This window comes from Phaenicophaeus curvirostris, chromosome 8 (assembly GCF_032191515.1).
Source record: "Phaenicophaeus curvirostris isolate KB17595 chromosome 8, BPBGC_Pcur_1.0, whole genome shotgun sequence".
Lineage (NCBI taxonomy): Eukaryota > Metazoa > Chordata > Aves > Cuculiformes > Cuculidae > Phaenicophaeus > Phaenicophaeus curvirostris.
Genome location: NC_091399.1, coordinates 37,953,660 through 37,981,654, shown reverse-complemented (window position 1 = coordinate 37,981,654; position 27,995 = coordinate 37,953,660). Strand labels below are relative to the sequence as shown.

The window sequence follows — 27,995 nt, the reverse complement described above, 5'->3', positions numbered from 1 at the left end:
TATACATGTATCTCCACACACATTAGTAAACTGAGTCATTACATGTGTAACACATACTTCAAGCTTGTAATTAGAGTAATTCTTCAGAATAAATGATTTAAATTCTCACCATTCCATTTGACTTACTGCATGCAAGGGTTACTTGCTTTTATTTCTGGTGAAGATTTCTCCTTTCCAGAACTGAGCTGCGGAGGCCGGCTGGCCCTGGCTGAGCCACCAGCCCTGCTGTGTCTGTGTCCTTCAGTACCCACATGGGCTGTAGCACTGGTGTCGCTGGGGACAAGGTAGCTTCATCCAGAGCTGGAGCTGCCACAAGGAATGTGTTGGGCATTAAATTCAGTACCAGTGGATACAGATGTTCCCGTGCTGCATTGCTGCCCTGCAGTGCCCAGCTGGAGGAGCAAGGGCTGGAGCTGTGGTCCTGCTGAGGCTGGGATGCTGGGCTCTGGCCCTGGCAGAACTTGCTCTCTGGGCCAGAGATGGTTGAAATGAAAGCGCACAGCTCTGATTCCTGTGCCGGACCAAGCCAAGATGAGCCATTTTTGATCAGGTGGTGGAACAGGGGCAGCCCAGGTTGAGTGAAGGTATCTGAGTAATTAATTAGCCTCTCCTGAAACTGAGTACTACAGCTCTGCTGTTCCTGATTTGTCTTTAATTCCACTTGAGGGTGCTGGGTGGGTAAGGAGTTGCTGCACTCAGTGATGAAGTGTGACTTGCAGTGCTGGAATGGTTTGTGAGTTGGGCTTTTATCACTTCAAGGTGTCAGTGCAAGTTACTGGATTGGCTGTACCAAAACATGCTGAGATATTTCAGTAAAGTGCAAAAAAATTGGGTCAGGCTTACATCAGCCTGCCTGCCTACCTTGGGGAGGAGCTGCACATTTTCACAGTATCCAAAGTAAGACTCCCTTCATAGGAAAGCACAGGTGTCAAAAAAGTTGTTGGGAAGATGGAGAGCGGAGTGCGCTCGAGTTCGGAGTAGTCTTCAGTAGTGCCTGTAGCCAGGGGTGGGTACACAGCAGCTGTGTCCGTGATGGGGTTGGCAATGTATTCAGAAACGGTCTGCCTGTGCTCAGTCTCCTCCACCACAATCCTCTTGTAAAGCTCGGGAGGCGGCTGCTGCTGATAAAGCTCCCCATCTGCTGTGCTGGGCAGCAGCTTGTACTCCGGCTCCTCCTGCCCTGAGCTGCTCTCCAGCAGCCATTTGCTATTCCCCCTGCTGCCAGCGCTGCCAGAGAGGAGCTTGGCCTGGAAGGCTGTGGGATCAGGCTTCACAAGAGCTTCTTCTACTTGTATTGTTTCGGGCTCTTCCAGACTGCTGGCACTGTATGGGAAGAGGCTGAAGGGCGAGTTCAGCTCAGCCTGTGAAGGGGCAGATGCCGTGCAGCAGGAATTAATGATGTGAAGGGTAGCTGTGACCTCCCAACCCTGCAATGCAAGCATCCCTCCACACAGCAGCTAATATGGCTAAAAAAGATAGATCTGTACATTTGTTCTTGCATTTAGTTTGCCTGCTATGTGCTAGTCTGCCATGAGATGAGAACAGAGCTTATCTGCTGTTGGAGAGCGCTGGATTTGCTGTGTTTAGGGATTACTGACCGGTGTGGCTCTGATCGCTTTTCCTTCTGGAGGTGGTGGGAGTAGAAGTAAAAAAAAGTCCATTTTACCTTCATAGATGTGTAGTTCTTGGCCCACGTAGCATTAGCTGGGTCTGGGATGGCTTTGCTCTGCCACTGTGGCACAAGCACGGAGAGGAACGAGTGTAATCTGCAGAAGGAATAAGTGCCATTAAAAGCATGAATGCCGCTACCCGCAGCACCGGGCTGGGCTGTGCCCTTTGTATGTGGGATCACTAAAGGGCTGGGTGGAACGGTGGATCTGCCTCAGCAGGGATCTGCAGAGAGCCTGGGGGACCGGTTGGTGTTGACAGGTTGGTGTTGACTGGCCGGGCAGCTCTGACCAGAGGGAGGTGCTGCCCAGCATCATCCTCCTGCCAGCCCTGCCAGCTGTGTGTCTGCAAGGACAAACAACAGCCCTCTGGGCAGAGCTTGCTGGATGCTGCCAGGAGCCCCAGCCCTGGAAAACCTGCCTGGGGACATGTGCGGGTTGCTCTAAAGGAAAACCAGTTCTTAACCTCAAGGTTTAACTCTGCTCCCAGGTTAATTACCAAGGATTGCACTCCTTCAGTTTTGTTTTGGCGGAAGCAGACCTTAACCTCTAGGATATAAATTATATGTATATACATATATATAAATATATTAAAAAAGGCTATATTTTAAGCTCAGAGGGTGTTATTCTAATCTGTATTCTCAGAGACCTTTATTCAGAACAATCGTCGTTGTTCGCCCAGGTGTCCCGAAAGGACATGACCATCCCTTCTGACAGCAGTTCGGTTTTTTATTTAAAACTGTCCCATGTTTTATTGGAATGTAACAGATGGATCCACTCACGCTTTTCTTACTGGAGGCACAGAACAAATGCAGGCTGAGAAGATGAAGAAGCTGCAGGTAAGCACGGCTGTCATCCAGTCCCCAGCACCTGAAATATGGAACACCTATAATTCCTCTTTATTTAAAGAAATAACAAGTCTAAATTTGCTGTTTCAAGCTGGACAACAATCATGGTCTGACTCATGTTTGCGCTCATAAAGCAACATTTTCTGGTTTAAAATTAGCAACCTGGATGTACTGTTGGGGCCAACATTACTTTGTAACATGAAAACGTCTGCTGAGGTCTCCAGAGATACAGAGTCCAGGACCTGAAATACACAATTGCTGATCTCTTCTCCAGTACTGAGCCAAATGCTGAGAGAAGACAGGGGAGGTGTTAAGAAGAACTTAAGATTTGACAAAATTCAGTGCATCTTCAACAAACTGTCAGTGACTGAACAGTTTCTTGTTGAACGCCATGACTTTACTCTGCCTGCACTTTTTGCAAACCCAGGTTTTTGTATCAGGAAAACTTTTAACTTGTCTGGATTGCTTTAATTTCCTCTCCTGCTCACCTCCCTGGATTTCTCCCACAGCCCATGGGAGAAACCTGCCTCCAGAAGATCCCTGCTCCTGCACTGTGGAGATGAATTTCCTAACACATGCAACTCAGGAGATTAAAGTTGTTGTGGCATGTTGTTGAGGGGAAGCGCAGCAAACCAAACTCCCTGGCAACACTGAAGCACAAATTTTATCAACTCCCTTCTCAGGGTTTACTGATAATTTGTCAGGATTGGGTGTCACAACAAATTTGATCAAAACAATCCATCTTGTAGGATGGAAACCCCGATTGCTGCTGTTAGCAGTGGTCAGAAGGCTCTGGGGGAAATTCCTGCTCTTGTATCCCCAGAGAGGCATGGGAACAGGGACCACACACATGATGCTGTGCTCCTCAAGAAAGCTCTGAGGTCACAGGCCCTGAGACAGCCACCGGCTCGTAGGAGAGATGGCAGGCAGCAGGACTTCCACATGGATCCCCGGAACAGAGCTTGAAGCCTACAGATAACTGGGCCAGCAAGTTGAAGGGACTGAAACTTTCCTTCACAATAAACCAGCCCACTAGCCTTCAACTGTTATTAAATGGTGTGGCTTGTATCCTGGCACAAAAATAGGAGCTTGAAGACAAAGAGAGGCTAAGTTTTAAAACTAACCAAAATGAGAACTCCTTAATAGTTAAGGAGCAGTGGGGAAAGTATAGCCCGTCTGTGGAAAACAGGAATCTAAGGCCTAGGAGCTCTCCTGGCCCCCCACCCTGTCAGAGACTCCTACTTTCCAAGTAGACGAGCTCGCTGTTGCCGCGGGGCCCTTCTCCAGCGGCTGTCGATGCGGTCATCCACAGGGCATAGCGCTCCCCGCGCTGCAGGTCGGTGATGTACAGCGAGCGTGGGGCGGTCACGTTGGAAATGACTGAAAGGAAGAGAGGGAGAAGCTAATGAAGCACCTAGCACAATATTCTACCGAGTTTAACTCCAATGAACTGCGTTTGCAGAACCTGAAGCATGGAGAAGTATCTGTTAATCTAAATAATTTCCTTTCCCATGTTACTGAATCACTGGAAGGGCTCTAGGAGACCTTCTGCTGTAGGAATGACCTGTACCATTCTGGAACACCCAAGACTGTGTCCTGTCCTCTGACTATTGCTGCTTGGTAAGTTGATGTTTCAATCTAAGTGAGGTTTGTATGATGGAACTGTAAGACATCCATTTAAAACTCGTGCAACTTCTGCATAAAGTTTAAAAAAATCCTGTCTTCTGGGCGGAAGCTGGGAATTAGGCAGACGGGGCGAGAGAGGGTTTGGGTAGGAAAAGGGTGCAGGAATGTGGTGGGTGTTACCTGCTGAGCATGTCTGAGTGTGTCATGGGCGAGTATGCATTTAGTGGGTGGGGCTTTTAGAAAGTTTGTTATTTTACCCTGCCAATAATTACAAGGACCTGCTGTGGTCATGGCTTCTGAAAATGAGAGAGGGGGGAAGCAGGTAAGAAGAACAATCAAGGAGAAATCTGATAGTTCTGTATTCAAAATAACATTTAGAATGATTTGACTCAAAGCTGGAAGCCCTGACTGTGTAGCCCTGGTGATGGGCGGCTGCTGCAGAGGGAGCTGACTGAATCTCAGTGCTAACCCTCATCGCAGAGCAGCTGCCTGACCCCCAGACTGCACAGATATTTCTGCAGGCATCTCCCTCTCCTGTCCTTTATCCCCCACCCACAGAATACACACATCATATTGACCTTCACCAGATAGAATCATAGAACCACCAGGTTGGAAGAGACCCACCAGATCATCGAGTCCAACCATTCCCATCAAACACTAAACCATGCCCCTCAGCACCTTGTCCACCCGTGCCTTAAACACCTCCAGGGAAGGTGAATCAACCCCCTCCCTGGGCAGCCTGTTCCAGTGCCCAATGACCCTTTCTGTGAAAAATTTTTTCCTAATGTTCAGCCAAAACCTCCCCTGGCGGAGCTTTAGGCCATTCCCTCTTGTCCTGTCCCCTGTCACTTGGAAGAAGAGGCCAGCACCCTCCTCTCTACAACCTCCTTTCAGGTAGTTGTAGAGAGCAATGAGGTCTCCCCTCAGCCTCTTCTTCTCAAGGCTAAACAACCCCAGCTCTCTCAGCCATTCCTCATAAGGCCTGTTCTCCAGCCCCTTCACCAGCTTTGTTGCTCTTCTCTGGACTCGTTCCAAGCCTCAACATCCTTCTTGTGGTGAGGGGCCCAGAACTGAACACAGGATTCAAGGAGCGGTCTCACCAGTGCTGAGTACAGAGGGAGAATAACCTCCCTGGACCTGCTGGTCACACCGTTTCTGATACAAGCCAAGATGCCATTGGCCTTCTTGGCCACCTGGGCACACTGCTGGCTCATGTTCAGTCGCTGTCAACCAACACCCCCAGGTCCCTCTCCTCCAGGCAACTCTCAAGCCAGGCCTCTCCTAGTCTGTAGCACTGCACAGGGTTGTTGTGCCCCAAGTGCAGGACCCGGCATTTGGCCTTGTTAAACCTCATGCCACTGGACTCAGCCCAGTGGTCCAGCCTGTTCAGATCCCTTTGCAGAGCCTCCCGACCCTCCAGCAGATCGACACTTCCACCCAGCTTAGTGTCGTCCGCAAACTTGCTAAGGGTGCATTCGATGCCTTCATCCAGGTCATTGATAAAGACATTGAACAGGGCTGGACCCAGCACTGAGCCCTGGGGAACCCCACTTGTCACTGGCCTCCAGCTGGATTTCACACCATTTCCCACCACTCTCTGGGCCTGGCCAGCCAACCAGTTTTCCACCCAGGAGAGTGTGCGCCTGTCCAGGCCAGAGGCTGACAGTTTCTCAAGCAGAATGCTGTGAGAAACTGTGTCAAAGGCTTTACTGAAGTCCAGGAAGACACGTCCACAGCCTTTCCCTCATCCAGCAGCCCGAGTCACTTTGTCATAGAAGGCGATCAGGTTAGTTTTTGGCAAGAGATACCTACAGCAGACATCTGAGGCATCCTCCCTGTCCTTTTTGTGTAGGTATATGTGGTACCCGGTGATGCAGCCCCTTTGCTGGTGGGCAGGGATTGCTTCCCATGAAACAAAGATGCCGTTTGCCTGTGGTGTTGTATACATCTGGGGCCCAGCTGATGGTGCTGCAAAACAGAAGATCGACTATTAAAGCTGAACCTAAGCTGGCTTAAAAATATCTGCAAGAGTATTATCATATTATCATGGTTTACCTTCTGCTCTTGAGTGTCCTCTTACTGATGTCACTTGTCCTGCTCTGCCCCCATAGAGTGCAAACACGCTGATCTGATAGCACACGTTATCTTTTATGTGCTCTAAATAAAGAAATTAAAAGTGGAGAGTTAATGTATTTACAGGTACAGCTGTTTAAATATGAAACAGATCTTCTGATTTATTATCCCATCTTCCATAAGGAAGGAAAGAAATGCTTCTTTGTGGTCTCGTTTTCAGCTTGGCAGAACCTTACTGTGCATTAAGCAAGAGATGTTAGCACCTGGAGGAGTGAAATTGTCTGTTTCTTCATGAAGCAACATCTGCTGGCAGACCTACACCCTCCAAAGGAAACCTGGGACCACATTTTGTGCTCCAGGTAAGGGAAACAATTAGTAGGAAGGAAAGAGTCTTCTTTTAACCCTTTAATCTCTTGTACCCCTAGCTGGATTTTTTCATTTGGAGGGACTGTTTATTTTCTGAAGCATCTTATCGTATATAAATCTCAGCTGAGAGTGACTGTGGAACTGACCTCAGGGCCTGTTTCATTTTTTTCCTCCTGTACAGAAAGCTTTAAATACCATCATTTCCTATGCTGAATCAGTAAATATTAGAATCTGACTTGTTCCTTAAAAAGCTTTTAAAAGAGAATGGTACCTTGGCAACATCCTACCTCGAGGTGGTAGTTACCTGATATCACTGTGGACAGGCTGGATGCTGGAAGCTTCACCCAGGCTGGCTGGGTCTCCAGGCGTGTGCCCTCCTGTGTGTCCGCCCACTCCACTACATACCCACTGATGGATGCAGTTGATCGGACAGGCGTATTCCAGCTGATAAAGATGCTGCTATTTCCCATGGCTACAGCAGAGACTTGCTGGGGAGAAGGTAGATCTTATGGAGGAGAAAGAACAACCAAACCATGAGCACAAACTTGCCTTAACTTCAAGCAGACTCTGTAAATTTGGTTGGGCTTGTGCAACCTAGAGAAGAGATGAATCTCATGAAAGACGGGGGCAGTGCTTTTTGTCAGGTAGTGCAGTGATAGAACAGGGGGTAGTGGTTTTAAGCTGAAAGAGAGGAGATTTAGATTAGATATTAAGAAGAATTCTTTTCTTGTGAGGGTGGTGAGGTACCAACACAGGTTGCCCAGAGAAGTCGTGGCTGCCCCATCCCGTGCAGGGTTCAGGACAGACTTGGATAAGGCTTTGAGCAACCTGGTCCAGTGGGAGGCGTCCCTGCCCATGGCAGGGGGGCTGGAACTGGATGGGTTTTAAGGTCCCTTCCAACTCAAACCTTTCTCTGATTCTACGCTACTGTGTCTCATCCAGTCTAGTGCCATGCAATGTATAAAAATAAACAGCCTTTGAAAGAACAGATACTTCTATATGGGCAATCTCTATGCTGATAGAGGCACATATTTGTCTCATGATGCAGCAGTTCAGATATACAGAACTTTGCTCATTCATGCCTCCCTCAAGCCCTGAGGAAATGCCGTCACGTCCCATACCAACATCTTGCTCCTGTGGCAGAGCCACTAAGGCACCATCACCACAGGACCTTTCACAGCGAGGGCCAAGTTACTTTTTTTTCTGGAGAAAAGGTTGAGAGTCACCAAATTTTCAACCAATCTATAAAACAACCAGCATCTTTCTCAACATTTTTTCTAACAAATACGGATGATGTTTTTGCATCGGTCCTGTCTGTGACTAACGAAGAGCACTCATGACTGATGCAGTCTGCAAGCTGAGGAGCTGTGCATCTGCCTCCGAAGCAGGAGAGCATCCTCCTGGTGTTCGACACAGCACTGGGGAAAGGTGAAATAATTAGCAGTGGCTCTGTAAACATTTTAATGACCTTACATCAGGTCACGAGCAAATAGAGAACTGCCTCTTTGAACAAACCATCTGATACCAAGAGGCTCTGTTGTGAAATGTGGGGCTGGGTGGCTTCAAGGAATGCTCTTTAATTTTGTTGCACAGGTACAACAGAGTGAAATTTCACAGGAGATAAGACTTGTGTGATTTCCCTTCACCACCACCTTCTCTTCAGCCCTGCCAACTCTCTTTAACAAAAAAAGGGTTTTTTCTTTGCATGTTTTCTGTTGTGTCAGTGTGGCTTATGCCTGTGTCGGCAGAAGGGGTGGAGGTGAAATTACAGCAGTACTGATGCCGGGCAACTTAATGTGTTGTGAAACCACACCCCTGACCACACTGAAAACTGGAGCTGCAGGCTCTGAAGATTCATTGAGATGGATCTTGATGAGCAAAAGCTGGTGGGACCTCAGCACATCCACAGTGTGCAGCAGAGCAGACCAAAGCAGAGCATTGGTGTTATTTCCAGCTCCACCAGGGGAGGCTTAGGCTGGACATTAGACAAAAATTGGGCACTGGCAGAGGCTGCCCAGGGAGGTGGTTGAGTCACCTTCCCTGGAGGTGTTTAAGCGATGGGTGGACGAGGCGCCGAGGGGCATGGTTTAGTGTTTGATAGGAATGGTTAGGCTTGATAATGCGGTGGGTCTTTTCCAACCTGGTGATTCTATGATTCCCAGGGTTCCAGAACCAGCAGAAGCCCTTACCCTGGGTGCCCAGGTTGGTGATGATGGAAGCTGGGGGTGACCTGCCCCTTGAGTTCTCAGCAGTTACCGTTATCTTGTAGCCCACGCTTGGCATGACTTTGGTATAGCTGGTTTGGGTGGTAAGATGTTCTTCTCCTCCTGGGCAGCCCTGCTGGTCCAGGGCTTCAAAGGTCACCGTGTACTGCAGGATTCTTCCTCTCGCCTCTGAATTGCTCAAAGCCTGTGAGGAAAGTGCGTGTGTTACTCTTGTCTCCTTCTGATAAGCAAAGACTGGAGAAAGCTGACTGTGCCGAGCTGGGCAGGCTGCCTGAGGAGGCTTCAGTCCGGCTCGTGGAGGAAGGTGGTGTTGGCCAATTGTCTAACAAATATTTGACCAGCTTTTTAAACCAACCTACAACCATAAAAGGGGTCTTTTGCGCTACACCTAAGAGCCCTCCCTAGCTGGAGCAAGCCTGCAGTCTCAGGTGGGACTGCGATTTGCCCGCTCAGGCTGGGATTCCTGATGGAACAGCAGCCGTGGCCCCTTCCCCACCCTGGCGAAGGTGGGCAGCCTGGTTACCAGCCCTCCTGCCTGGCAGCATCTCGCTAACCTAGACCTTCAAAATGCCCCATTTAAGGGAAGAACAATCCCTTGAAGGCAATTTCTTCTCTCCCTTTTATGTTCTAATAGTAAAAGGGTTATTTATAGCAACGGTGTTACTTGCTGGACAATAGCACATACCAGCTAACGTTCTTTGGTAACCAATTATCCAGTTTTCCTCTGTTCTCCCCTAAAGGCTGGAGGAACAAGCAGTGTCGTAGAGATTGCTTGGTGCCTTGTTGAAACTGCTTTCTTCTGTAATACTTTTTTAACAAAATAAATTAGTTTACGATCTGTTGGCCTGAAGCACAGCCAGCGTGTTTCAAATGTAGCACAGTTCCCCCGTCAGCACCAGCCTGGGAATACTACTGATAAGTGAACAGGAACTTTAATTGGTAGAAATATCATGGTTTTTCCAAAGAAAGCCAGTGTCCTGGCTGCAGAGTTTCTTCCTCCCTCCGCCAGTTCTGCACATTTGTGTAACAGCTGTAACACCTAACAGCCTATTCTGATTTTTCTCTATGAGTTTGGTGCTCCCTGGCCCTGTGACCCATGCACTCTATTCCCAAGCCTTATCCCAGCTCTTTTCTTGGGAACCCATGGCATCTAGCCATGTGGAATGAGCTAATTCCCTGATGGAAGAGCTGAGAGCATGCATTTACCCAAGAGTCTCTCTTAAGGTTACATATATTTCTTTTAATTTCTTATTTATTTTTCCTGTTGAATTCCTGTTCAGTGGAGCTCTTTTGCTGTGAGCTGCTGGTTTTCCAGGCAGGAATATAGCCAGTGACAGTGAAAAACACATCCTCCTCCTTCCTCGAGTCTGAATTCAAGCTATACAAGGGGTAAAAAGAGCATTAACTGCATTCATAAAAATGCTTTGATTTGGGTATAATCCAGATTTTTACTTAAATCTTTGATAAAGAGCTATTTAAACTAAACCACTGAGAATACACAACTCTGAGAAGTCAGTCTGGGTTGTACCGTGCAACACCTCATGCTGTTTTTTTCCAAGCTGGTGTCTGCAGTTGTACCAGCAGTTTCACAGTTTCCTACAGTCCCTATACAGTGAGTTTGGTTTGTTTGGCTGGTTTTTGTCATACCACAACAGAAAAATGAAGGGGTGGGGGGGGATCTTTTAGAAAAAGGAAAATATTTGCAGTGTTATAATCGCTTTGGCAGTGGCTCAGGACAAACGCAGGCTGAAATTAAATCAGTGAGCCTTTATTTGGTATTAGGGTGAAACTATGAAGACATACAATGCTAGCCCATCCTTCTGAGTCTGAGCCTTTTGCTATGTAGCTGTCATGAAAACTATAAAAGCAACGTATTGCACCCACTTTACAAATGATGGTGCAGGAAGTCTTCAATACAGAAAGTGTTGCCAGCTTGCTATTGCAAGACAAAGGTCCTATAAGTTAAATATCATAAAGCTACAATAGCTGGGGTCACAATATCACATGAGAGTTTCTGCTTTCACTTAACTCATGGTGCTTGTTGGTGTGGGGAGAAGATATACCAGTAACTGGAAAGTTATCTAGGGTTTGCAAACTGAAAGGCAGAGGTAATTTAAACTTAAAAAAAACCAAACCAAACCAAAACCTTACTGGCTTTGAAATAAACCCTCTACAGCAGAACACCCCACAATCCAGAAACTCCTCTTGGACCTTTAAGTATTCAAGTATTTAAGTATTGGGCTGGTAATATTGGAGAAACTCAGCACCGGGCACCAGTAACAGGGCTTGGTTTCACTGGGAGTGTTGGTGTAGCTGACCTGGTGTAAGCCTTTTCTCCTGAGCTGGATGGTAATGCTTGGAAATGTGGGATTTTTACCCCACAGCTGAGTTTTAATCTGTATTCTTTTTGCTATTTCCCTCAAGGGTCTCAGTCCCCAGCTCCCAGGAGGCACTGCTCAGCAGACCCAAACAGACAATTTCTTTCAGCTCTGAGTTTGTCCAGTTTCACATCTCAGCTTTATTATTAACAAGCCCCTTTGCATGTGGTTTGCCCATCACCTGCTTTACACCTATGGAGAAAAATAATTTCTCTCTGTGCTGCTCTACAAGAGCCTTGACCGACCATCCATCTGGTACCCACGGGACCCTTTCAGTTGCCCAAACTACATGCAGCTCTTACATTTTTTGGAGTTTGGTCACCTTAAGCATCTATTACAGTATATTGCCTCTTCTGCCTACCCCATTCTGCATCACTCTGTTCTTCATGTAAGAAAAACAGAGCAGAAACGTCTCTGAAGGAGGCTCATTTCCAAAAGCAGACAACAAGATGTGTGCGTATGGAGCACATAGGGCACGGTATGACCATGTATGGCAAACAACGAGGCAGGGAATGGGGAGAGGGTGATATTAATTAGAAAACAAATTAGAAAGTCTGTAAGGTTGTTATTTGTCCCTTTAGATCCATCATAAGGGACACAGGTTGCCTTGTGGAAAGGGAGGTGTATCTCTGGAAGGTGGTAACTGAGCTAGGATACCTCCACTTCTCTTTGTTGATGTGATGTGCTGGGAATGTGTTCCAGCACAACATAAAGTCAGGGGAACTGTAAAAGGGAAGTTGTATGTGGAAGAGAGATGCTGAATCTCCCAGGGGAGGCAAGCCTTGGGTGGCAGAGCAGGTCTATGTCCCTGCCACTAGGTACTGGTAAAAACCGTAAATTCTTCTTGGGTTCAGTTCTTTCCTGCAGATACATAAACCGGAGCTCCCTGTTATCTGCTGAGGTTTCACTTACCTTCCAAAAAAGTGAGATGTTTTGTCTTTGGGAGTCTACATCTTGTTGTCGGTACCAGACGTCCAGGAGCCCGGTCGGCACTGGTGTGGAAGGAAAAGGGTGAGCAGAATTAATGGTTGTGTTTTGAAGCAAAAACCAAAACACTGAATAGGTGAAGGGGGTAGAAATCCTGAAACAATGAAAATTTAAGATTTAAAGCGTTTCTGAAACAATGCAGTATGTAATAATCCAGAGCTGGGGTTCAGCTGCGCTGATGATGGTGCTTATGAAGAGAACAAGCCATAAACCGAGAGAGGGTTTTGCTCTCTTTGGTGCCTTTATCCTGCACTTGGTAGCTGGAATGGCTCTCAAGGAAGCTTGCACATCAAAATGACAGTATTCGTTCTCATCTTTGCATAAAAGTTGAGGCTAGTTAAGGTCCTAGGGCTTGGCTACATCAATCCTAAGCCAACAGACAGCTTCAAGTACCAGGGTCTGTAGGACCTGTCAGGTTTCACTGTCTGGCTCTAGGCAATGAATGACTTTAACAGCCAGCTGGTAGGACCTATCTTTTTCAGAGGAGCTGAAAACCTCTGTTCTTTCCACAATTCTCCTTATAGTCATAGAGTGACTGGAAACCCTTGATGTTTTGAATAAACCTTCTGAAATGACACCAAGGCAAACTTCTGGCTGCAGAAACTGGTGAACAATGTGCTCCAGCAGTTCAGCATCAGAGACACATAAAGAATGCCAGTGTGACGAAAGGCATCAAAGCTTGGTTCCCAGAGGTCTCTGACAAAAATAAACCATCAAATTCAAATAATAATTGTTGATAACCTAAGCAGCAGGCAGCTGTTGCACAGCCACAGCTACAATGGGTCTGCCTGCTATTTGCTAAATTCAAAGAAAGAAATATGCTCAGCACCAGCAATGTTAAGAGCTTCTTGTCCTCTATTAATTGAAAAAAGTGACTGGACTAGAAACAAGAAGCAGGAGCATCAGAAGAAATCAAAGCAGAGTGCACACATACTGGGAGGGAGGGAGGAAGGGGCAAGCTCAAACATAATATAAAAAAAAATGGATTGCGTCTATTTGACTCCAGTGCAAATTGTAAGGGTCATTTCACATGTATGCCACAGAAATTAGCTGGAGAGGGGAGAAAAGCTCACTTATGAATGGTGCTTGCACGAAGCAAGCCTTGTGGCAGGTCAGAGAAACAGGCAAAACCACAGCACATTAAAAAGATAAACTCCTGGGTTTGCAAAAGGTCAGACTCTGTAGAACTTCAGCTCCTTCCAAGAAAGGCAACTATGATGTTCTCAGAGCTTCTCATCTGCAACCTCCTCTTGCTGTTACCTAGTCTGAGGATAGAAGACTTTCAGCTCCTTGATTAGCTGAAAAGATGTTTCTCGTTTTACAGCACTGGCTGTGTAGAGGAGCGATGACCACAAATGCCGTAGCAAACCAGGGTGTATTGAGAAGGTTGAGAAAACTGTTGAGAGGAAGGCGGGGGAGGGAAGGAAAAGTTCACACCTCTTGCATCAATCAATGCTTCTTACAGAAACTGATGCTGTTAGTGGGTGTTAATAGCATGAGTAATAATGGCACAAGCCTGAAGAGCTTAGAGTAATTCACAAAAAAAATAGCTATGAAATCCAAGTAGAAATTGAAAGGCGGGGATGCCAGAGCAGCCGAGACATCTTTGTCAAAGATTTCTTTTCTCGTAAGAACTGAAAGTCTTGCAGCATGTGAGATCGTGCAGCTCAGTGCGAAGGCAGGCAGGGGTGTGAGCCCACAGCCAGCCCCAGGCAGCCAGTATTAGAGCTGGCAGAAACTGGTAGAATTGCCCTCAGACTGCTGCATGTCCTTTCAGCCTGCTGTGCCTTCCTCTGGAGCAGAAACACCCTTTGCTCACTGAGTTCATGATAGGATCTCTCCCAAATGCCTGACCAGGCTCTGCTCTGCTGAAGCCACCCAGGTCTTCAGCAGCTCCACGGAGGGGTCACCTGGAGAGTCTCTGAGTGAGATAACTCCTCTACTTAAGAAAAAATGACTTGGCAAAATTAAACTGATTTGTTAGAACCTGCTAGCATCAGCAGAACTGAGAGAGCCCAGGCAATTTCTTGTCCAATTCACCCAACTTCTGGGCAAATTGTTGGGTGAGCTCAAGGTCTCAAAGCACATCACCCAAACTGTGGTTCATCAGCACCAGAGGGTGACAGGGCAGCTGTCCTGACCTGAGTATGAGGTTAAACACTTAGATATGAACCAATGCATATCTATTTTCCCCTAGCTAAGCTGCAAAACTGCCTCTGGCTTTTGCAGATGTGTCACAACGTGACAAGCCACTACGGCTCCAGGCAATGTGGAGAAAATTCCCCCAACCTTCAACGATGTTAGATGAAGATGCCTTCAAACCTTCTCAGTGAAATTCCTGTTTTGCATGAAATACGAACAGCTTCATTATTTTGTTCATTGAAAAAGCAGTTCTCTTACAGAAGTCACTTCCTTGCTGGTTCCACATCTGGATCCACAGGGACTCTGCAAACCAACCAGCAAAAACCCAGCAGCATTTTCACTTCACTAGCGGAAGATTCCACTCGTATGCAAATGTTCTACACAGCCTTGGTGCAGCAGATGAGGTATTGTGTTACCTGCTTCTGGAGTCCAGTTTTGGTACACCTGCCAGTCACTCCACAGTCCTCGCTCAGGATGAATTTTGCAGCTGACCTGAAACTCGTAGGCGGTGTGAGGCTCCAGATCATAAAGAGTACATTTCTTACTATTTATGCTTGCAACCTTTGATGAAGATAGAGGACATAAAACCTTAAATTCACAAGGAAATAAAGGTTGAAAGCAGTGACAGGCTGAATTACTAATGTTCAAAGGAAGTCTTGCCAGCAAAACATGCTTTTAAAAACAATGGGGAACCCTCTGATCAGAGGCAACTTTAATAATTAAAAGAATGATGCAATGAATCATCAGGCTTCCAGTTTTTCACCAGAAAAAGCCCTCATTTAATTATGTGAAGATAGCAAATTTTCTGTTCATGTGCTTTCCTCAACTTCAAGCAGTACGTTTATTTTACTGTTTAAAAGCAAGGATTTCAAATCAACATCAGGGAAAGCACAAATATTTGAAAATTACATGCCTGTAGCCATGAGCTACGATGAATTCGGTACATCATATGGACCCTTGAGATATGGGGAACTATTCAAGCACACTAATTTTTATAGGATCTACATTTTACCTTCATTCTGTTTTACACCGCTGATATTTTTGATCCCTAGGCAATTGATTTTCTTAAATATGATATTAGAGAGCAGAGAGAGGCAAATTTGGCCAAACTGATTCTTGTAAGGAATAGTGAAAGAATAATTAAAGCAACCTCCGAGGATCATAACTTCATTTACTCTTCAGAAGAGAATTACCATGCTCCAGGTGTGCCTGGCAAGCGGGCGGTACCTCAGTCTGCAGTGCTGTGCTTGTGCTTCAGTGAGCCGAAAAAAGGTGCAGTTGGTCGCAGAAGAATTTTCAAATTCCACTAAAAAGTTGGGAGGATGTGGTTTCACTAGAAGCAAAAAACAGAAAGAAGAAAACAGAACTCAGACAAGCAGCACAGCTCAAAACGGGGGAGTTATATGGAAAATAGAATTACTCGTTTAGGCTGCATGGATGCTTTTGCTCAGAGGTTTAAACAAGAAAGTGCTCAGTGTTTTCACAGCTTTCTAAAGGGCTGGAACTAACTAAAAGGCAGTAAATAATGCATTTACCTATATCTATTAACATGAACACGATCGGCTGTGAAAAAGCACTTCCTAGCTCATTGAAGGCAGCAACCACAACAGTGTAAGTAGAATCAAAATTCAATTTTCTCAGGGCCAGTGAGCCAGACTTCTTATTCTGGCTTTCTTCTGAAAAGCATGAGAGATCAGTCCCATTTGATAGCCTGGAACAGAAGGAAAACGCTTGGTTAATGCCCTCCTGTACACCAAGAAAGCTAAACCCTGGGTGCGTCAGGGCACTGGTTACCTCCCTGTACATTTGTTCTGCTCTGGGTCCCTCGAGGACCCTGTTGGCAGCTTCACTGCAGGCTGGCTTCAGCCTGACCACCTTATTTTGCAATATACTTAATAATTTACTAGCAAGCACTGGTATATCTCTGTGTACCGTCACAGCACTTGCAGGGCTTGTTATTCACATTTCCCAGCTCTTCTGCACATAACCTGTACATTCTCCTTCTGCTTAAAGAGGAGCAACAGGTTTCTACAAGCTACTAAGAAAGTTGCTGCTACTTTGGCCAACAGGAGCAGATAAAGAAGAAGGTAAAGAAAGAGTGAGCCCCATGGGACAAGGAGACTGTCAACACTCAGCACTGCAGAAACAAACAGGGACTAGTCAGCCTACTCAGCAGCTTGAAAGGGCAAAATCAGTTCATTCTCCCCAGATGCTTGCTTGAATAGAGGTTTTTAATAAGGTTCCCTCTATGCATGGTGATTCCCAAAATCCTAGAGTCCTTGATGGACTCTAGGGAGCCTTTGCTCCTTCCCCCTGTTTCCTGCAGAAGTCACAACAATCTTTTTGAGGGGAGGTTCAGCAAAAACAGAGCGAGCAAAAATACAGATTGGGTCTAAAACAGGAAGCAAAAATAACACATTTCCAAGCAAGTTCCCTCCCTGTCTCCTTAGCTAAATTCCGAGACATTGAGCAGCTCTGATTTTCTGGTGGTAACCACAAACTCAGTAAATAGAGGTGATCCACCATGGAAGAGCCGCCGTGCTGAATAGCCATTTTAACTGCTTCCTGTTGGAATATTGAAGGACTTTTTCATCGACAACGGGCATGTGAACAGTCTGGCCTATGAGTCGATAGACTAAAAGTTACAAACCAAGGACAACTGAAGAGCAATACCTGTGAGAAATAAGGGAGTACAAGAATGAGATAAACAACTCCCTGATGCTACAAAGAGGGACTTTGGGCCTGTGTATACGTGGCATACGTGCAAAGCTGTTCAGCTAGCAACTATTCCTGCTGAGGATAATAACCAATCAAACAATCAGTGTATTCGCGTGGACACGTGATATTAACCAATGCTAAAGAAAAGATTTACATACCGGTCACGTGTACTATTGCCTTTTCTATAAAAGCTTCATGCAGGCAGTAATAAAGGGAACACTCGCTGATCATATTGATCTCTGTGTTTGATTCCGTGATGTTCCCCCGCCAACAAGAGGTGCCCGAACAGGGACCCTCGGATTACCTGCCGAAGCTGTCCAAAAGCGGCTGGAGACGCAGTAGAGGGTAGAAAGACCGGCCAAAAATATTCCGACACTGCCCCAGTACTGAAGATTGAAGCAGACGAAAGGACGCGTCCTTGTAAAGAAGTTAGAAAACTCCAAGGATCCGCTACAGGCAAGTGTACATGGCGTTCGGGGAGGAATGGGGTCCACACTCTCTAAAGATGAGGAGGCAGTGGTGAAACTCCTCCAACATATCCTCTCCAAGAGAGGGATTAATATGACAAGAATTGTCTAATTGAACTATTGAAATGGAGCAGAGATAGGGGATTTATTCCTGATGTCAGTTTAGCGTTTCACCAAACTATTTGGAAAGACATAGGGGTTTGACTATGGAATAAAGTGACTTGGTCAGATAAAACAGCTACTAAGTTGCTTGGTCCCTGGCAGAAAGTTTTTGAAGCATTAAAGGCGCATGTCAGCTCTAAAAAGCAGAGCGATAATTCCGAGCCAAGTGTAGGATCGTCAACAACTGCACTAACCCCCAACCCCCCTAAACTGGCTGCGCTTGCCTGTGCACCCCCCGACGGGGGGGGCTGACAATCCCTTCAATCCGGGTCCGATAGACACGGACAAGGAGCCCGATCCATCTCCCGCCTGTCCCTCAGACTGATGGGCACAAGCCAGGAGAGAGGCGCAGTGGCGTGGGGAAGTTGAAATATTGAAAGCTTTGCCTGTGATCTGTGTGCGGGACGGCGGCCCGTGCTGGGAACTAATTAGTGACAAAGCGATAAAGGAGATTCCAAAAGCTGCAAAAGAAGAATGTACTAACTGCTCCGGAGCCGAGCCGCCCAGCCGAGGGGTTCCGCCCCCACCCCAGCGATTTACAGCGCCAACAAGACAGTCCTTTGGGACCAAAGGGCTGCAAGAATCAGAGAGTTTAACTACCTTCTAAGAAGAGAAACACCTCATACTGCAGTTCAGCTCATCCTTACGGCAATTAAGGGCCCCTTAGGAAGCAGACTTAGAGCACTGTTAATTGGACTTTTTAGCTCAACTAACCAGTCCGTGATTCTATGAATGCAGAAACTATAAAAATCATGAACTTGCAAAGTACGGCACTCACGGAGCAAAGAACAATATATTACCATAAGTGAAATATTTGTTAGACAATCAATATAAGCCTTATTAGATAATGCATGTACATATTTTAAGTGTTGTATGTTCCCGATACCTTGTGTAGTTTAAATATCCATAGCATGGAAAAATTGTGGATCCAATAGTGATAACCGACATTGTATGAATATATTCAGCTAGCTTTGAAATGAGTGGTCGTGTGTGTGTGTGTGTGCGTGTTTTTGAAGTACTTCAAATGTTTGTAAGACTTACAGATTGCTTTTGATTAATCTTAGAAATACATCTCTGGGACCTTTCAATCTCAAATGTCCACTAAGCCGGCAAACATGTAGATTTACCTGGGGATCTTTGGAATGAAAGGCTTCAGAAGGAAAAATTTTAAAATACCTAGCAAAACATAACAAAAAAAAAAAAAAAGGAACAATCATAATACTAATGATTGCAGGAGGTTAAGGCAGGGAAACTCGAAACTGAGTGCAACAGCCCCTCATGCTGGGATAAAAATAGAGAGGGCTTAGCCTGCGCAGACGCAAGCAGAGCCAACACAAGTGACAGTGACAACGCCCGTCCTGAATCTGCAACCCAATCAAACAGCATCACCTGTATTCCCTCCACCACAACAGAGAGTGCCGGAGTGGACTTGGAAACCGCAGTAGATGTCACTTTACTAGAGATTAAGGTATATCGAATTGATTCCAATGTAAAAGGTCCTTTGCGACAAGGATTTAGTGCTTTGTTGGTTGGGAGATCATCAGCTACTTGTAAGGGCATATTTGTTCAACCCAAAATAATCGATGCAGACTTTACTGGAGTTATCCAAATTATGGTTTTGACATTAACACCTCCTGTATTCATACCTGCAGGAAGCCGCATTGTGCAATTAATACCTTTTAGATCTTGTGTACCAGTGACAGGAGCTGATAATCGCAGCGATAGAGGTTTTGGTTCTACCGGACAACCGCAAATACATCTTAGCTTAGACACACATAAGGCAAAGCCAGAATGTCAAATCACAATGATAGCCAAAACTGGTGAAATTAAGAGGGCAAAAATGCTTATTGACACCAGCGCTGATGTAACCATTATTTCCTAGAATCATAGAATAACCAGGTTGGAAAAGACCCACTGGATCATCGAGTCCAACCATTCCCATCAAACACTAAACCATGCACCTCAGCACCTCGTCCACCCATGCCTTAAACACCTCCAGGGAAGGTGACACAACCACCCCCCTGGGCAGCCTGTTCCAGTGCCCAATGACCCTTTCTGTGAAAAATTTTTTCCTAATGTCCAGCCTAAACCTCCCCTGGTGGAGCTTGAGGCCATTCCCTCTTGTCCTGTCCCCTGTCCCTTGGGAGAAGAGCCCAGCACCCTCCTCTCCACAACCTCCTTTCAGGTAGTTATAGAGAGCAATGAGGTCTCCCCTCAGCCTTCTCTTCTCAAGGCTAAACAACCCCAGCTCTCTCAGCCATTCCTCATAAGGCCTGTTCTCCAGCCCCTTCACCAGCTTCGTTGCTCTTCTCTGGAATCAATCCAGAGCCTCAACATCCTTCTTGTGGTGAGGGGCCCAGAACTGAACACAGGATTTGAGAAGCGGTCCTGCCAGTGCCGAGTACAGAGGGAGAATAACCTCCCTGGACCTGCTGGTCACACCGTTTCTGATCCAAGCCAAGATGCCATTGGCCTTCTTGGCCACCTGGGCACACTGCTGGCTCATGTTCAGTCGGCTGTCAACCAACACCCCCAGGTCCCTCTCCTCCAGGCAGCTTTCTAGACAGACTTCTCCCAGTCTGTAGCACTGCACAGGGTTGTTGTGCCCCAAGTGAACGACCCGGCATTTGGACTTGTTAAACCTCATCCCATTGGACTCTGCCCAGCGGTCCAGCCTGTTCAGATCCCTTTGCAGAGCCTCCCAACCCTCCAGCAGATCCACACTTCCACCCAGCTTAGTGTCATCTGCAAACTTGCTAAGGGTGCACTCGATGCCTTCATCCAGGTCCTTGATGAAGACACTGAACAGGGCTGGACCCAGCACTGAGCCCTGGGGAACCCCACTTGTCACTGGCCTCCAGCTGGATTTCACACCATTTCCCACCACTCTCTGGGCCCGGCCAGCCAACCAGTTTTCCACCCAGGAGAGTGTGCGCCTGTCCAGGCCAGAGGCTGACAGTTTCCGAAGCAGAAAGCTGTGAGAAACTGTGTCAAAGGCTTTGCTGAAGTCCAGGAAGACACATCCACAGCCTTTCCCTCATCCAGCAGCCGAGTCACTTTGTCATAGAAGGCGATCAGGTTAGTTTGGCAAAAACTAAAAGGGAACACTTGCTGATCATATTGTTCTCTGTGTTTGATTCCGCGATGCTCCCGCCAACAGCTTCCCCTGCTAACCTTCCATTAAGGGACCCCTGCCTTGGCAAACCCTCTTTACCCACCAAACCCAGATGGAGCAAACTCACTGCTGTGCAGCACGCACAGATGTGAACAGAAAAGGGGTTTTAACAGCTCTAGTTGGTTTCTGTGATCATGGCAGTCTTGGACAAACTTACTCATAAACTAGCTCTCCCCTTTCCCCTGTGCTTTGATAAGTTAAAATCCCTTCTAAGATACAATTACGGGTATTAAAGGACCTACGTCCCTGCATTACTTACTGTATTACATATATAGTGTTGATATACGTGAGCCTTCCTTTATCCCAGGTGCAGGTGGGATGCCCATCTGTCCCGTACTGGATACACGACACATTTCTTGGCTCATCTGGAGGATCTGAAACAGATTTTCTTATTGGTTTCTTCCTTAAAGGGGTTGGTAGGAGACATTTTAAGTAATGCTAGGTTTGAAGTTTTGATGGGTTTGGGATTTTTAAAAAGAATTTATTGACAAAATACTCAGGCTAATAATTTTTATATATAAAACCAGCTGAATCTGTGACCTCTGTAGCCTGCTGAGGCCTCTGACACTTAAGCAGGTACTTAACAAGGGTGCCAAATGAATACAAATGCTTAACAGCTTTCTGGACTGAGCACCAGAAGCTTTGCTTGAAGGAATCAGCTGTTCTTCTTACAAATACCCTGTGTCCTAGAGAGACTGATGAGTGTCAGGGGTAGGACAGGAGGGAGTATGATATTTATGATATGTGCTCTGTGCCGGCAGTTTCATTTAGCATCTCCATTTATCAGTAATGGAGTTGCACAGTCCCATCCAGGAATATATTAAATACAAAGAGACACTAAAAGAGATCACCTTTACTGGAAAAGGACACCCACAGCTAGTTTCTAATACATGTCCCAGCGATACCACAGGAAATGTTTAACAACAAGGAATAATTAAATTCTTCTTACTTCCAGATTCTATATCGATGCCACAAATGAGTTTTTTCTTGTATTCACAAACTATTTTGCATGTAAACACGTGTTTGCCATACGTAAGGACTTGAAACTCAGTGCTTACTGAACTGCTGTAACTGGTATTTAGTTCAGAGCTGTTAAAGAAAATAGCTATCCTGCACTGCTCAGAGTATCGCGGGGGCTTCAGCTGGCAGGAGAGGGTGACATTGGTTCCAGGTTGGACATTAGATCTAGTGTTAGCAGTCATTTTCCCTTTGTCACATATTTCTGCAGTGCCACGGGGAAGTTTGCTAGCAGTCGTGTTCTCTTTACTGCACGCTTCTGCAACAGAGTGGGAAAACACACCTTTAGCACAAATACATCACCGATCGTGGACAACATGCTGTGCTTGAGGAACAGACGCAAGAATTCCTGCCTCTGCATGGCAAGTCAGGGGATATTACTGTGCCCAGTTGTCACTCATCTGGTTACCTGGGGTCAGAAAGCAAGGGCTGGCTATCAGGCATCATGTTAAAGAGCACAACTCCAGGCAACATCTATCAGAAGTCTTGTCATCGTTTAAGGAAATATTTGTGTTTCAGTAAAACAGTGTCAGGCAAATCTCTACTGAAGAGACAAGCAAGAATTTCTCTGACTTGCAAAGTCCTCCCCTTGCACGTTGATGTCTTTTCAAAGAGGGACAGGTGATCCTGTGCTCAGCACAAGAGAGCACGCACTTGCTGGCAGGCTCTGGGTTACTTCTGCTCTGAGAAAACAAGTGCAGCAGCAGCAGAAGAGAAGGGAAAATGCTGCAGCACCGCTTCTCCCTTCTTGTGAGTTGTGACATTCTCTGCAGAAGCTAAGCATAGAGACGTTTTCTCATGTAACCAACAGCTCTAACTTGAACTAAACCAAATCACCTCCCTGCACCACTTATTAGCAAATATTTTGCTGTACACTACCTTGAATACACAAACAAAACAGGCTTGCAGCTCCAATTACGCATAACCATATGCCCAAGCTGCCAATATCTGAGCATATACGAGTGGATGAGGTGCTGAGGGACATGGTTTAGTGATTAATAGGAATGGTCGGACTTGATGATCCAGTGGGTCCTTTCCAACCTAGTGATTCTATGATTCTATATATGATTCGATATCTGAATCTGACAAAGCTGCACCTCTGCCCACAGTCCCTCCCAGCGTGTTGAACACTGTCAGAGCAGGCACTGCTGCCCACAGACAGCCCCGACCATCCAGGACAAGCTGCAGTGCCATGGAGAGCAGGAGGATACTCAACAGCAGTGGTATCTCAGGGAGTTCTTAAGGAAATTACAGTATAAACCTAATCAAGCATCAAATTTTGCCTCTCCAGTAACAAAGATGTTTACTAGCATGCCATGCAGAAGCTAGAAAAAAATCCTAATTAGCCTGAGTGCTTCTTTTAAGTGGTAACTGCTATGTAGGAAAAAAAAAACAAACCACTTTACCTGCTTTGAAGTGCATCAACAATGAAATTGCTACTGGTACAATCCATGCAAATCGCATTTTGCTCCCTATAGAGAAATAAATACTTTTTACCAGTTCCTAAAGAATGGGAAAATAATGTGCAGATATTTGCATTTTACTATTTTACAACTTCAGAAAATCCAGAATGCTTATTTCATGAGACCTTCCTAATTAACATTCTTTACTAACACCACTAAATTGTGACTCCCAAGACCCTGTGGAAAGCAGCAGCTGATTTTTAGATGGTTTTACCTAGAGACGGGCACAAGAAATAGGGAAATGACAGAGTTATGAATATTTTAAAATTTTGGTGCAAGTATAGAACCAAAACTTTTACTGTGAAAGACAAGAACAGTCCATCCGTACCCCTCAAGCCGTTTCTCCCCATGATACGGTTTGCATGCCATGCTCCAGCACGAAGTTCTCCCCAAATCCTGCACTTTCTTTTGGATGGAGCAGCCCCATTTAGGTGCCTCATGAGAAGCCTGGTGTGCTCTTCAGCAGGTCTGTGCTCAGCCGTCGTAGAGATGACCCCAAATCCAAGTGAATTGGTCTCATCCCAGATGACTAACACAGCCTTGAGTTTGCCAGACCTGAGATTTGAACAGAAAATTTCAGATTACACCTTGGGAACTAGCAATTTTACCATTCCTTTGAACTAGTTTCCAAAAGGAACAACCTGATACACAATTTAACTATGACTCCTTTACCCTACCCTGATGGGCAGTGCCGCAGACACATGCAGTAAGCACACCGTGAACAATACAATCAAATAAACCAGCTGATGAAATGTTTCAAACTCCACAGGACTGCTCACAAATTCTGTTGAAATATGCCATGTCCATAGTTAATACACAAAACTCACTCTCCAGCACTGTAAATTATAAATACAAACATTTTACACATATAATTCAAGGTAAGCCTGATTTAAGCTCAGTATTTTCCCATGCATTTTGCAACCAGCATTAAAAGCTATAAAACCATTTCCTTTTTTATCCTTCCCCTGAAGAACTACAGGAGCAGTGCAAGCATATTGGATACTTCAGGAGCAACAAGCACTTTCTATGATATAACTCCTGATCCGTCACAGCTATTTTCAGCAGCTATTTTCATAACTCCATGCTCTATCGGAAACCATTTACTATAAAGTAAAACCAAATCCTGACTGCTTTTCATGCCATCTTGGATGGATATTTTATGTTTTATTAACATAAAAGCAAACAAAAAAGTTATTTCAGGTTGTTTTATCACAATGAGATGAGATCCTTTCCATGTTTTTTTAAGTGAACTGGTACCTGAAGTGAAAGTGAAATACATAAGATGTGCCAAAATGCATACTAACACCTTGTTTAATTTAAATCCAGATGCTCTTCAGACTGAAATGCTAAGTCTCGCTGTGGTGCCTCAGCTTTACACAGAGACTTCCGTAGGTGATTAGTAACTTGCAAGGATGAGCAATCACAGCACCAAAGTTCTTCAAGTAAGTGCTCTGCCTTCCAATAAACTGAAATTGCCCAGTGACTGTGTAAACATCCTTCAGACAGTTTGCTTTCTGACAGCAAAACTGTACTCGAGATACTTGAGTCAATGGACAAAAATAGACTCACTTCAAATAATTTTGATCAGTGGTTTACTTAGGTAAGTGTCAGACGGTTTCTGCAGCATCATGTGAGTGCAGCAAAGCATAAAAACTGTTATTGGAGAAAACTATGAGAGAAGAGTGAGAAATAATCTTCAGCTTAGAGCCAAGGTACGTGGAAAGAAAACATTAAGAAGGAAAAAACCCTCCAGGTTCTACATCAATGAGGGAAAATGGTGTTGCTGTGCATAGGTTAGCAAAGTATAAAGGACATTGTCATGATAAGTACAAGGTAAAGGAAGTACATAAGGTGTTCACAGAGTATGAGATCAGGGATGTTTGTGCATACGCATCTTTATGAAATCTTGATTGAACACACAAGGGCTGCAGACCATACACTGTGTTCACCTATAGACTCACCACAACGGCACTGGCTGTTGGCAGCAGGCAACTCAACTTCTTATGCGAAATCACATATAAAGTACAAAAGCTCTGTAGTTTTCTTGTAACCAGCTTTTTGTGCCCTTGTCCCCACACCTCCCTGAAAAAGCTCCACAATAAAGCGAGGTCTATTCTAAGGGTCTTACGCTAAACCTGCAGGAACAACTGACCGGACACCAGTGGGAAAAGGAACATTTCACCCAGAAAAAAATGCTATTTGTGGCCAAACTGTGCTGTCACTTACATAGACCTAATAACATCAGCTGCATTTTTGGGGAAACTTCCCGTCATCAGCAGGTTCGTAAGTGCCGCTCCCACTGCCCTGGATCCCCTGAGAGGACAGTGACAGCCCACGCTCTCGGGCTGGGGAAACACAGCCTTGGTGCCACAGTTACCAAGAAAGAGGTATTTAATAAGAACTCGCCATGTGAAGGAAAGGGATGGCATTATTTCTAGAGGATGTCCCTTCAGCACTGTACTCCCTTAGGGAGCTCCGTCCCAGGGCACAGCGAGCATCCCGGGACAGGCAACATCCCGGGACAAGCAGCATCCCGGGACAGGCAGCATCCCGGGACAGGCAGCATGCAGGGACAGGCAGCATCCCGAAGCAGGCAGCATCCCGAAGCAGGCAGCATCCCGGGACAAGCAGCATCCCGGGACAAGCAGCATCCCGGGACAGGCAGCATCCCGGGACAGGCAGCATCCCGGGACAAGCAGCATCCCGGGACAGGCAGCATCCCGAAGCAGGCAGCATCCCGGGGCTCCCACGCACGTCCCCCCCCCCCACCCCTCTCCCCCCGGGACACTCACCGGCTGCCCCGCGGCCGGGGATGCGCAGGAAATCTCAAGGGCAGAAAGCCCGGGCGTGAGAAAAGGAGGAGATTACCAGAAAAGGTTTGCGAAACTCCAAGTGTAACTCCCACTGCCTGTGTGATGCCTCTTAAACTGGAAAAAACGAGCAGTCCAATCAGAACAAAGCCGAGCCTCTCTTGTTAAGGGAGAGGGGCTTGTCCTGAGATGCATCCAACGCGATTCTTACCTTCTCCTTAAGGCGATTCTTGATTTCTCTCATTTTTTTTCCAACTATCCCACAAACAACTGCCATATTTAAAAGAGCTTTTAATGAAAAAGTCTCTTGTAACTGTTGTTGCTTCTCTTTTCCGGATATTGATAGCGTAAACTGTGTTTTCCTGATAGAATCTCCCTGATGTGATTAACTTTTATTAGCTTGAAAATTGCAGCAAGGGCACTTTGGGGGCAGGTGTTCAAATGAATGACGAAGAAGCATGATAGTTTGCAGCATCTGAGAGTCCAGAATTTTGTATTTGGGCCTGCAGTCGATTTTATCTCTTTTTCAAAGCCCAACATAACATTTGTACTTCTTTCTAGAGGTGATGAAATTCATTAAAGTATCCTGTACAAACTGTGCAAGTCTGTACCCTGCAAAACTCCAAATATCAACAGTTTCTTTTTAAGTAAAGATCTTATTTCCCCTCTGTCTTCTTTTAGTTCACTCTACATTTTCACTTTTAACAGCACTGCTCCTCAGCACTGGCTTGATCTACGCTCTGCAAAACCAGGATTCATATAAGTTTAAACCAGGATGCAGTTAGCAGTTCATATGGAATCTTATCTTGCATTTCTTATTGAGGCCTTGTTCATCACTACCCCTTGCTGCACGTATTTACTTCTCCTCATTGGAAAAATACAGCAATAGTCGTTACATGATGTGCCCAGCTGGCATTAGTGAAACCCGAATGGTGTTTTAATCACCAATGATACATTTAAGGGAAGATGCCCATCATGTAGCCCAAATTATTGGAGTTTCGTGTCCTGGTGACAGGAAACCACACTGAAAACCACCTATCCGTTACCTTTCATAAAATGTAGTTGCCTTCTTATCAATTTTTTCTTCTCTGCGTTTTCGTGCGATTCTTTCTTCATTGACTTGTGTCGACCAAAAACCTCCAGAAGAAAGCAAGTGGTACTTACGAATCATAAAGAAAACAGTGTGTTCCCTGCAGTCAGATGTCTCACCAAAACCTCTGCCTGTGCTTGACCACAACAGAAGAGCACAAGCCCGAGGTCTGCTGCAAACAGAGCTGCTTAGAGGACGCTGTGCCAACCTCTCTGCTCCACCAGGCAAGGGATGATGTCAAGGAAAGTATGGAGTCATCAGTTCTCTGAGAAGAGGGGATGTCTGCGATTCTGAAAATGAAGCTCAGGAAAGCACCAGCAGCATTTGACAGAAGAAGGTGTGATATCTGGTGGTGACCGTGGCCAGGTCCTCAGGAGCACTGGTAGTGAAGCAGAGAGAGCTGCAGCAGAGGAGGGCGAAGAAAGAGGCTGTCAGTGGTTAAAGCCTAATCCCATACACCTCAGGCTGTGACCCAGCAGCAGCAGCAGCCTTGCTATTCCAGCAGCCTGGCTTTCACTAGCATGAAACCTGTGTGAAAAACGGAGCATGTGCCAAAGCGGGGCTGTAAATGCTTGCTGAGCGTGCACATCAAGGAGTACCAGCTACCAAGCTGGAGCTTGCTTGCAGGAGGACAATTCCAAACTGTCTCCTTTGCTGCCAAGAGCAGATGACAGTGGTTACCACGAGTGAGGCAGAGAGTGCTTCTCTCACCTGTGGGATATGAGGTGCAGGTGCCTGCTGTTACCTGACCTTATTTCTGCAAAGCTTCCAGTGACAGAAA

At 45.9% G+C, this 27,995-nt stretch overlaps 1 protein-coding gene across 2 annotated transcripts; it reads right to left on the bottom strand.

Moving 5' to 3' along the window:
* Positions 1-19: 19 nt before the first annotated feature.
* On the bottom strand, positions 20-27,300 carry IL12RB2 (interleukin 12 receptor subunit beta 2). Of its 2 annotated transcripts, XM_069861961.1 has the most exons (16): positions 26,183-27,300; positions 23,258-23,323; positions 21,784-22,110; positions 21,094-21,208; positions 15,848-16,023; positions 15,506-15,645; positions 14,729-14,873; positions 12,096-12,175; positions 8,770-8,989; positions 6,885-7,085; positions 6,197-6,298; positions 5,954-6,109; positions 3,758-3,895; positions 2,450-2,537; positions 1,667-1,766; positions 20-1,361 (listed from the first exon to the last, which is right to left on the bottom strand). In XM_069861961.1, the coding sequence occupies exons 2-16, from the start codon at positions 23,313-23,315 to the stop codon at positions 858-860; spliced, it is 2,550 nt and encodes an 849-aa protein (XP_069718062.1). In that variant the 5' UTR covers positions 23,316-23,323; positions 26,183-27,300; the 3' UTR covers positions 20-857. The 2 variants fall into 2 exon arrangements, with proteins under 2 accessions (XP_069718062.1, XP_069718061.1); XM_069861960.1 differs by lacking the exon at positions 26,183-27,300 and having other exon boundaries at positions 23,258-23,460.
* Between the last annotated feature and the right edge of the window lie 695 nt (positions 27,301-27,995).